This window comes from Lathyrus oleraceus, chromosome 2 (genome assembly GCF_024323335.1).
Source record: "Lathyrus oleraceus cultivar Zhongwan6 chromosome 2, CAAS_Psat_ZW6_1.0, whole genome shotgun sequence".
Taxonomy (NCBI): Eukaryota; Viridiplantae; Streptophyta; class Magnoliopsida; order Fabales; family Fabaceae; genus Lathyrus; species Lathyrus oleraceus.
In genome coordinates, this window is record NC_066580.1 from 421,188,521 (window position 1) to 421,200,016 (window position 11,496).

General features: G+C 36.4%; 1 protein-coding gene across 1 annotated transcript; it reads right to left on the reverse strand.

The window, feature by feature from the left end:
• Positions 1 to 3,782: 3,782 nt before the first annotated feature.
• Positions 3,783 to 4,990, reverse strand: LOC127121494 (multiple organellar RNA editing factor 3, mitochondrial). Its single transcript, XM_051051985.1, has 3 exons — positions 4,579 to 4,990; positions 4,389 to 4,486; positions 3,783 to 3,817 (listed from the first exon to the last, which is right to left on the reverse strand). Exons 1-3 carry the CDS (start codon positions 4,938 to 4,940, stop codon positions 3,783 to 3,785), a joined length of 495 nt encoding a protein of 164 aa, XP_050907942.1. The 5' UTR covers positions 4,941 to 4,990.
• Between the last annotated feature and the right edge of the window lie 6,506 nt (positions 4,991 to 11,496).

Consider the following 11,496-nt stretch of genomic DNA (forward strand, 5'->3'; position numbering starts at 1 on the left):
AAGACTTGAGTTTGGTGTGTGAGAGTACTCACAATAGTGTTAAATTGGGAATGTTGAAGTTAACGAGTGGTATTCTGGATGAGATTAGAGAGGGTCAGAAATCCGATGTGCTTTTGGTTGATAAGTTGACTCTAGTGAATCAAGGTCAAGGTGGTGAATTCAGAGTTGATGAGAATGGTGTTTTGAAATTTGGTAATCGGGTGTGTATTCCGGATGTTACCGAACTTAAGAAGAGTATCCTGGAGGAAGGACATCGTAGTGGCTTAAGTATTCATCCTGGAGCTACGAAGATGTATCATGATTTGAAAAAGTTATTTTGGTGGCCGGGAATGAAAAGAGAAATTGCGAGTTTTGTTTATTCTTGTTTGACTTGTCAGAAGTCAAAGATTGAGCATCAGAAGCCGTCTGGGCTAATGCAACCGTTGACTATTCCAGAGTGGAAGTGGGATAGTATCAGTATGGATTTTGTTTCTGGTTTACCGAGGACAAGTAAGAATTTCGAAGCTATTTGGGTGATTGTTGATAGATTGACGAAATCGGCTCATTTCATTCCGATCAGAATGGATTATCCGTTAGAGAGATTAGCTGAGTTGTATATTGAGAAGATTGTAAGTTTGCATGGTATTCCGTCGAGTATTGTTTCGGACAGAGATCCTAGATTTACATCGAAGTTTTGGGAAGGTTTGCAGAAGGCTTTGGGAACTAAGCTGAGATTGAGTTCTGCATATCATCCGCAGACTGATGGTCAGACTGAGAGGACGATTCAGTCACTAGAGGATCTTTTGAGAGCTTGTGTTTTGGAAAAAGGAGGTGCTTGGGATTGTTATTTGCCTTTGATTGAGTTTACCTACAACAATAGTTTTCATTCGAGCATTGGTATGGCACCGTTTGAAGCTTTGTATGGTAGGAGATGTCGGACACCTTTATGTTGGTATGAGTCCGGTGAGAGTGCTGTGGTTGGACCGGAGATTGTTCAACAAACTACGGAAAAGATTAAGATGATTCAGGAGAAGATGAGGATTGCTCAGAGTCGTCAGAAGAGTTATCATGATAAGAGGAGGAAGTCACTTGAATTTCAAGAGGGAGACCATGTGTTTCTTCGGGTTACTCCGATAACTGGGGTTGGTCGAGCCTTGAAGTCGAAGAAGTTAACACCTCGATTTATTGGTCCTTATCAGATTTTGGAAAGGATAGGAGAGGTAGCCTATCGTATCGCTTTACCGCCGTCACTTGCGAATTTGCATGAGGTTTTTCATGTATCTCAGTTGAGGAGGTACATTCATGATCCGTCGCATGTAGTCCAAGTAGATGATGTACAGGTGAGAGATAACCTGACTGTTGAAACATCACCTATGAGGATCGAGGATCGAGAGTTGAAGCAGTTGCGGGGTAAAGAGATTGCCTTGGTGAAGGTAGCTTGGGGAGGACCAGCAGGTGGCAATGTGACTTGGGAACTTGAGAGTCAGATGAAGGAGTCTTATCCTGAGTTATTCGCTTGAGGTATGTTTTCGAGGACGAAAACTCTTTTAGTGGGGGAGAGTTGTAACACCCCGATAAAATAAGATAATTATTTAAATTGAGTTAATAATATATTTATTAATTTAATTAAATAATTGGAATTTTTATTATTATTGGAATAATAATTATTGGATTATTTTTATTATTATTATTGGAATAAAAGTGGAAATCAGTAAAAAGGTTCCATTTGGTAAAAAGGGTTATTTTCACGTGAAAAGGGAAAAAGAGACAGAAAGTGGAAAAAGGAGCAAGAGAACAAGGGTTGAAGGAAGGAAAAGCTTAGAGCTCAGAGATTTGCCGGAATTAACTCAGGTAAGGGGGGTTTATCATCGATTAATGGGTATTATGGGATAATATGTGATGGGTAGTGAGAAACCATTGATTTGCCTCTGATGGAATGATGTATGATGAATTTGTGAACTTTTGGGATGAACCAAATTTGGATTATACTTGAAGAAATTCGTAGGAATTAGAGGTAGAAAGGTTAGCAATTTGTGAAATCGAAAGTGTATGATTCGTGTTAGATGAGATGAATGAATTGTGTGTAAAATTTGGACTGTGGAAGGTTGAATTGGATAGATCTCGTGGCAGAGAAAGCCATTGTAGATCTGGAAATTCTGGTTTCTGGTCATACGCGTATGGCACTAGGCAATACGCGTATGATGTGGCTGGTACGCGTATGGATGAGGCCTTACGCGTATGGGTGAGGAAAATGATATTTTGAACGTAGATTTGTCTTTGTTGGTACGCGTATGGGAGAGTGGTACGCGTAGCATACGCGTATGAGGCAGATGATACGCGTATGGGTTGGGCGAGGAAATGCGCCATACGCGTATGGGCATAGGCAATACGCGTATGGGCAGACTTGTGGTTTTTCTGAGCTGTTGTTGTGCAGTTTTTGGTTGTTTAGGCTGAGTGATGTAACTTAGCTGATGTATGATGTAGTAGGGATCATTTCCCGTTGTTTTGAGTAGTATAGGTATTAGTAGAGTGTGCTAATACTGTGATTGTTGTTTGGCATGATGTAATATGCTTTTGTGATAAAATGTGTTGATAATGTGTAATGGTATGCATAATGCTGTGAATGTATCAGTTATGTATGCATTGTGAATAGACTGTTTATGGCTTAGAGTGTGAGCATATGTCTATTCTTGAATTGTTGTTGATGTTGCATTGCTAGGTGATTAGCGTGCATATTGTGGCCTTTATGGTGGTAGCTAATTCCCATAGTGAGGAATTAGTGATGTTAGTCATTTTGGACTGTTGTTGATGTTGCATGCTAGGTGATTTAGCGTGCATAGCATGGCCCTTGGGGTGGTAGCTAATTCCCATAGTGAGGGATTAGTGATGTGAGTCACTAGGTCTCAAATGAGTGGGACTAGTGAGCTTGGTAGCCGTACCTGGATTGGTCGGTGAAGTTGAACTATATGTTCACGAATAGTCGGTACCGCATGCATGGAGTCTCATTGCATAAAATGTGTATGGCGTATAATATGAATGGATGTATTCCAATATTATACGTGTGTTTGTGTTGATATTGAGTATGAGTATGATTTGCATCCGTATTGAATATGATGTTTGAGTTGATGTACCGTACTGAATGTGTTATGTGATTAGGGTGATTAATGTGTTAAATTACTTAACATGACATGATGTTTTATAATGCTTATTATATTGGTTGAGGAACTCACCCTTACAACTATGTTTTCAGGTAACGAGCAGTGATTGAGTAGAAGCTAGTCTCTGGAGTCTAGTGTAGTCCTTAGTGGGTCATGCTCTGGTAGATGTAACATCGGGATGGGATGTTTTACTATGTTTTCATTTAGTTGTTGGATAACTTTGCATGTAATGTAGTACATGATTTGAATGTTGTTATTTCGTATCCGCTGCAAATTATGCAAAAAAAAATGTCTTGGTTTGATTAAATAAATGAGCATGACAGGATATCCAGATGATTGGTGTGAAATGATTGTGTGACACCCTTCGGGGCATAATTACTCTGATTGATATTTTATTATTTTAATTATATATATTTGGGGGTATTTTAGAAGGGTGTTACAGGCTTCCTTCCACAAAACTTTTGCACAAATGAAAAAGACTACAATGGTGATATCCAAGTCCCAAACTCATCATAATTCTGAATGGTGATAAATACTATGATCAAATGTCACTCAGATACATGCATTTTCTAAACAAGGGAAAATGAGAGTAAATATCACCTTAGAACCTTAAATCAAAATCATCTACTTGAAAAACTTGGTTCTTTAATCTGGCAGTACCCAAAGAACTCCCGGCAACTCTATTAAGACAGAAAAGATGGCCACAACAAGTTAAACATATGGGGTAATTCTCGATCATCTAGAACCAAATATTTAAAAACAACTTAATTAACCACATGTAGCATAAGGTCTTATAAGTTATTTCTATAACTAAAATTAAATAAAAGTAAACTGTTTTCATATAAGCTATAAGTTATTTTTATTAACCATCCTGCCCAGCTCATGGAAATAAGTTGATTTTGCTCATGTCACAAGTTGTTTCCACAAGCACTCCCAACCCGTTTAACAACCATTCATGCTAGTAGATAAATTCAAATAAGTCAATCCAACATCCAAGTATGTTATAACAATTCTCTTTACTATACGAAAATCAAAACAACAAACAAATTTGATTGCACAAGAAAAGTCAAAAACAAGAAAATCTCAAGGACAGTCCATGAAATTAACCTCCATTATAATCCATATGCAATATAAAATTTCCAATCAAACAAACATTAGCACAACAGCATTCACAACAAAACACTAATTACAAAACTCATAAGCTAAATTGAGATTGGTGAATCAGCTAAAAAGGAACAAGAAAACAATCACCTTTGAGTTTATAAGAAAGCTCTTCCGAAACAAGAGCACCAAAACCTGTATAAGTAGTAGTAGAAACAGAGTATATCTTCTTCTTAGCCTCTTCCTCACTACTACAAAAAAATCCAAACAATAAAAATTAGAAACCAGATTTAAAAAAAAAGTGCTAACAAAGTATGAGAAAAAGTGAAACCAACGAAACCTTCCGAGAACTTGAGCTAGGGTTTTGACATAGCTATTAACCATTTCATCTTCAGAGGGTTTAGGATTATCAGGAAACTCCATAACAATGAGCCAGTGCTCGTAGTCACAGCCATCAAGAAGAATCGTTTCCTTTGGAGGACGGTTGCTCCAATTTGGGGATGGATCGTTCAACGGAGAATAACCCGAACCCGATGATTTCAACCGAACAGGGAACGAGTGAGGGACGGGTAGGGTTTGTTTGGGAGAAGATAACGCAAAAGCGAAACGTGTGCGGCTGCGAGAAGCGATTCCAGATGATGATGAAGAAAGAGCTCGTGAGAGAGTGGAGGCTAACGTGCGCCTGGCATTGGAGTACGCCATTTTCCGACTGCCACTGCTACTTACCAGCGATATGTAGTGTAACCTATTCAATTTTTAAAGAGAGAAGGTAAGAAGTAAAATAATTTTTATATTAATTGTCTTTTTTCAAAAGAAAAGAAATTGTGTAGAGAAAAAATGTTGTTTATTTTTAAAAATATTGCAATACTCTAATATTTAATTTTAATTAGACCTTAGACAGCGCTTTTGTGGAAAGCGCTTTCTAAGATATGCCTTAGACAGCGCTTTCCAAAAGCGCTTTCTAAACCCCCACCTTAGACAGCGCTTTTGGTTTTAATTTTTTTTTAATTGAAAGACTTTAAACAGCGCTTTCTCAAAAGCGCTGACTAAGGTCTATATTTAAAAGCGCTTTCTAAAAGCGCTGTCTAAGGGGGGGGGGTCTTAGACAGCGCTTTCTAAAAGCGCTGTCTAAGACCCCCCCTTAGACAACGCTTTCATTATTTTTTTAGAACATTTTCCGTGTTTTATTTTTATTTTAACCTTAGACAGCGCTTTCTTTTAAAAGCGCTGTCTAAGATGCGCTGTTAAAAAACCTTTTTGGCGTAGTGAAAGTTAGGATTGAAAACTCAAAATTGAAAGACTTTTGAATGTATCTAAGGGGATTGAGGGACACTTCTAAACATTTTAGATTTGTGTGATTCATATATTGAAAGTTGAAGAGATTAAGAAATAGTTGGGTAGAAAATAGAGATGTACTTGGAAACTTGAAAGGTTATTTTCTTGTAACTTATTAGTAATCTTCTATAACAATTTTCGAGTATACTAAATTGGAAAGCTTCATTCTCTCTCTTCCATAGTGGGTCGGTTTGATCGAACAAATTAAACGAACATTTTGTGTGCTTGTCACTTTATCTTGCTTTTCTTACTCGTGTAGATTTGCTAGCACTCTTATGTGTGCATATTAATTTTGTTTGAGGTCATTTATTTTGGTTATCTTTATTCTTTATCCTACATCTCAAAAAGGTTTTAGTGTAGTTGAATCTTTCAATTTCACAAGTGGTGTCCATCGTGGGGCAAAGAGGTTAAGTTTACAAGTGAGCACTATGGATTCTATATGTCATATCAATAAGTTTTTTGGAGATAATTATTTTGGATTATGAAAAGTGAAGATGCATGCAATATTAACTCATTCAAAGGGTAAGGCATTGATGCATGCATGTCGAACACGCGTAAAGAAGACCAGGATGGTGGATAAGTCTATAAGGGTCATTATATTGTGCCTCTAAGGTAAAGCTCTAAGTGAAGTCACTAGAAAGAATATTATAACCTTGATGTGGGAAAAACTTAAACCATTATATATGATCAAGTTTTTTGCTCACATATTGTGTTAGAAATAAGTCTATAATTAAGCTATTAATAGGAGTTCACAAGATCATTAATGACTTGGAGAACATTAAGGTAAAGATTGATGACGAAAACATGTTTATACTCATGTTAAGACCATTTCTCATATCCTTTGAGCACTTCAAGGATGTTCTCCTTTATGGTACGAAAGTTATTATTACTTTGGATGAAGTCCACATGGTTGTGAAGCCCAAGCGAATTTCAATGATGAAAATTTTGGAGGTTAATAATAGTGGTGAACGCTTGAGTGTTTCAAGAGAATGGAGTGAAAGTATAGGAAATTCCAAATCTAGGGGTTTTGATAAAAATATTTATAGGGGTGAAAGTATAGAAAAATCCAATTATTCTTGGTTATCTTTGTTCATTGTCATCAAAATATTCACTTCAAGAAAAATGGTCCCGAGAGGGAGAATATTGAAAATTGTATTCATATTGTAGTTTCCTCATATCGAGATGGTGTGATTTTGATATTGGAGTCTAAAAAGAATTGGGTTATAGACTTAGGATGCTCTTACCACATATGTCAAAGGAAAGAAAACTTTGAGACTTTGAAGCTGGAAGAAGATGGAATTGTTCGACCCGGTGATGATTAGACTTGCAAGATTCACGATATTCGTTTTGTCATACTTAAGATGCTCAATGATATTGAGTTACTTCTACACATTGTGAGGTATGTGAAGTTGAGAAAAATAAAAGAAATGAGGGTTTGAATTATGTTGGTATTAAAAAATTTGATTTTCTAAAAATATAAGTTACTTTAGTCCCCTCAAACTTGAGAGATTTCCTTTATAATCATAACGATTACTGATAATCACTACGGCAACCTAGTATTAAATTTCATTGTCTTGCACCAGAGGAATTTCTTGCCTTATAACTTGTAAGGACTTTCTTTTCTCACACTGGAGAACTTCATAACCTTAAACCTTTAATGGATTGTTTGCCTCACACTAGAGGACTTTGGAAAAGTTACAAAGTGATTTGTTTACATAAAATCACAAAGAGTGGTAAGTCTAATACAATGTAGTTACAACAATTTAATTTTCCTAAGAATGAATAATGAATAAAATAACACTTATGCCTTGGTGTTTGTTCTTTGCTAATATGACAATGTTTTAAAAATCTTAACAAATTCACAATGTTTCGATGACACAACAATAACACGATTCTTAGTCGTGGTAGAGTATGAAGGCTTTAACATTTTAAGTTGTCCCTTATATAGGACTTGGAAATTCCGGAATGCCATGTAAATTTTCCTTTTAAATCATTTGGTTGTTGGGAGTGGATTCGTTGAAATTGTATTATATGTATAAAGCATTATCCATTAATTTCTTGTATTAATCATTGTCCTTTTATTCTTTTGATTTATACAATTATCATTATGTAACTTTTGAGGACATTCTATGGTGACATAGCTCAACTAGTCTTTGTCATTAAGGCATGTGTGATTAGTTCATATTCTAGGCACAAGTGATCATGTGTGTGAGTGCAAATGATCATATTTATCTGAGTACATATGACCAGTATTTCCTTGAGGTGTAGATAGTCGTGTTAGCCGGATACAAATGGTCAACCTTTTTTACTTGGGCACTTATGATCATTCTCTTTCTTTGAGAAATATGATCATTTTTCTAACTAAGTGCAATTGATTATCTAGACAATCTTGTTGACTCTAGTACAAATAATGATTTCTTTTGTCTGGGTACTGTAAGACCCCAATTTTGGCCCTAAGATCCCTCATGGCCCATATCATCTCATATCATAGCCTCAAGGATCATTGCATGCCTTTGCTTCCCTCCTAGTGGGTAGGTTGCCTTGTGTGTGTGGTTCTTGATCACCAAGCATGTTTTGCATTTGTATATTATTGCTTTTCATATGTTTATCATCCAAAAAGTACAAAAATATTGTCAGTCTAACCTTGTTGCTTGCAGTTGAAGCAATTATCAGCAATTAGGTCAAAGACAGTCAACAGTCAGTCAAAGCAATGGATGATGGCCATTCTTGCAGAATTTGGGCACCATGACCAATAATCAAGAGTTCACACAACTTGGGACATCATTGGAAATCAAGGTCTCAAGGAATTAGGGTTTGGAATTCATCAGAAGTGGTTCAATCATGCAAAACCCTAGAAAAGTCAACAGAAAGTCAAACTTGGTCAACTGGCCATTTAATCAGTGATTTGATGGATGGAATTGATTTGAAGGAGTTCATTCATGTCTATACAAGCCTCATATGTCATGCCCAACCTCATCATGGAAGAATTTGAAGTCAAACAGAAAATTTCCAGAAATGGAAACTGGACCTGTAACTGAAACCTGCCATAAATGGAAAGTCTTGATCCTCAAACTTACATCATGATAAAAGCTTCAAATGAATTTTTGCCCAACATGAAAGTTGAAGATCTTGTTCTCCCATTTCCAAAAAGTCCAAGAACTCTCAATTCCCATGTGTGGTTGGCAAGTTATGATCGAATCGATTTCAGAAAATCTTGAACTTCAAAGGGCCATATCTCCCAAACCGTTTGGCCAATTTTGGTGGGGTTTTTTCCTACAAGTCACATTTGATCCCCTCTTTCAAAAAATATAAATTTCATGTGCCAAAACTTCACCAATCAAAATGGCATATTTTGACTTTTCTCATTTAAATGCAAGTTTGACCAAGAGTTGACTTTTTGAAGTAAACATTTTTTCAACATTTGGCCAATTGGAAAAGCTCAGAAATGTCATTTAGAATGTGTTTGCAAAGTCAAAATATGCAGTACATGAGGCCATTGTTTGGTTGCTTGAATTGTAAGAAAGGTACAATTTCACCATACTTGTCCATGCTTCCACAACCATGCCTTGTACCTCAAAGAGCAGCAGCATTATGCATCATTTTTTCTGTCATTTGTGAACCTAATTAGCAGCCTAATCAACAGCAAAACAAAGAAGCCATGCCTCACTTGCTTAAGATTTGGAAAATGAGTACAAAGCAACCACACCCTCCATGCCTTACCTTGTACTGTCCAGCAATGCAGCATATTTTCTGTCACTTTTGAACTCCAATAGCAGGCACACAAGGCATAGGAGGTAGAAAAGAAATCAAGAGAACTTCTGATGCATTACCATAAACCCTTGGCATTTTTCTCTTCTAAAAAACCTGTCACAACACTGCAGCAGAAAGAAGAAAACTTTGGCAATTGCTCAAAACCAAAACCCTGCTACAGCAGCCAGAAAACCTCTCACTCTCTCATTGTGCATTTTGCTAAAAAGTGAATTTCTGCATAAGCCATCAAAAACCCTCGAGTAACATTCATTCCTCCATCATCCAACCAACTTTTGGAAGCTTTTTGAACCTCCATTCCCCTACTGTAAAGCTTGTTCTTGCTTTGTTTCCCTCGAGCTCCAACAATGGCAAAACATGAGCTGAGCACTTTCAAGCATGGTTGAGCTAAAAGGCTTCGAGCATTCAACATTGCCAAGCATAAGGGCCATCTGTTTCAGCACAACAGCACCAAACAATCACTGATTCACATATTTCTTCAAATCCAAGTAAAATCTCGAATCCCTTATTTCTCTAAATGATGATATGTGTCTTGTAACTCTTTCCATGCTTGTTCCAATACAACTTGAATCATGCTAAATGGTTAACCATATCACAAGAAATCTGGAAATAAGTTTGATGGTCATATGTATTTTTGTTCGATTCTACTTCCATGTTGGGTTACACTGAAAAATAATGATGGATTTGCTTTCACCATGCCCTAATGCTTCTATTGATATGCTGTTCATCCATTTCTGGGACTTTTTGTTCATGATCAAAATTTGATGTTCATGCTTTCTCTGCTCGATTCATGCATTTGATTGTGTTGTATGGAAAATGGATGCTGGATTGTTACTCACCATGCCTTGATGAACACATTGCTATGTTTAATTTTAAATTCTGGGCTTGAAAAAAATTCGAGTTGAGTGAAGGTGATGAATGTATGCTGTTGTTTCTAAAACCTTAAACTCTGCCCAGCAAGTTTTCATGTTTGTGTTGGTTTGTTGTTTATAATGTGCTTGCATGAAGAACCTTGTTACTACCATGCTGTGTTGATCCATGCCATTCGATTTTTGGACTGAATGATGAACATCGATGTTGAACTTATGCTGTTGTGCTTGAACCATAAACCTGCCCAGAAATCTACATGGATTATGTTCTGTTGTTTGTGTTAGGATGCCACTTGAGTGTTAATGCTACGCTGTTGTATGCTGGTCGAGTTTTGTGTTGATGTTTGAATGAAAATGTTGAAAACCATGGCTGCATAAACCCTAAGGGTTTTGAAAACTCAGAAAATTTGAGTTGATTAGCCCGTGCACTGTTCCATTGGCTGAGAGCCAATAGGAACATTTCCTTTGCCTTGCCCAAAACACACCGTTTTGATTAATGAGGGGTTAATTACAAATATGCCACGGTTGACCATTGCTTTGACCCTCTTGCCTTGCTATGTGCTTCATGTTTCATCAATTTGTGCATCAACTTCAACAATTAATTTCTCATCCATTTCAACTCCAAAAATTCTGAAATTTTTTGCATGATGATCACAAAGATGTCTATTATTTAATCATGATTTTTAATTAATTTTCCATTGGCTGGATTTTAATTGATAATTATTTTCTTGACATGTATGCATAAATGATACACATTGCCTTTCCTTTTGTGAAATTCTCATGATGCATCCTATGAGCTTGAAATTTTTTGTGGTGAAACTAGACACATTGACCTTTGTTTCCATGTAGAGTTTATACATTTCTCATTTGTGGTTTGCTAGTTGTGATTTTTTGAACTAGGGTGTGACAATTTGTGTCACACCAATGATATGCAAATGTATGATTTTTGTTCACATGTCTCCTGGCCTCCAAACAACTTGAAATTTTGCATAAATGATCTCTCACATGTCTAGTTTGTGTATGAATTTTTCTGGAATTAATCTTGCTGTTTTCCATTTGATTGTGAATTTTCTTCCATGCTTAGTCATTTGTTGACTTTTTGTGCTACACATTGCCATATCCTTTATGAAATTCTCAAATCTTATTGTATGACCATGAAATTTCATATGTGATAACTAGACATCTTGAGCTTTGCATTGGTGTTAATCTCATTCATTTCTCTTCTGTTTTCAAATTGATATGATTTTTTGAAGTTGACCCATGCTTGTTGACTTTCATCATGCTTA

Bases quoted from the DNA above. Each gene is read 5' to 3' on its own strand.
- LOC127121494 (XM_051051985.1), bottom strand. From the start codon at position 4,940: ATGGCGTACTCCAATGCCAGGCGCACGTTAGCCTCCACTCTCTCACGA. The intron at 4,487-4,578 runs GTTTCGTTGGTT...TTTTTGTAGTAG, and splicing joins CTAGCTCAAGTTCTCGGAAG to TGAGGAAGAGGCTAAGAAGA. The intron at 3,818-4,388 runs GTGATTGTTTTC...CTGTCTTAATAG, and splicing joins GCTTTCTTATAAACTCAAAG to AGTTGCCGGGAGTTCTTTGG.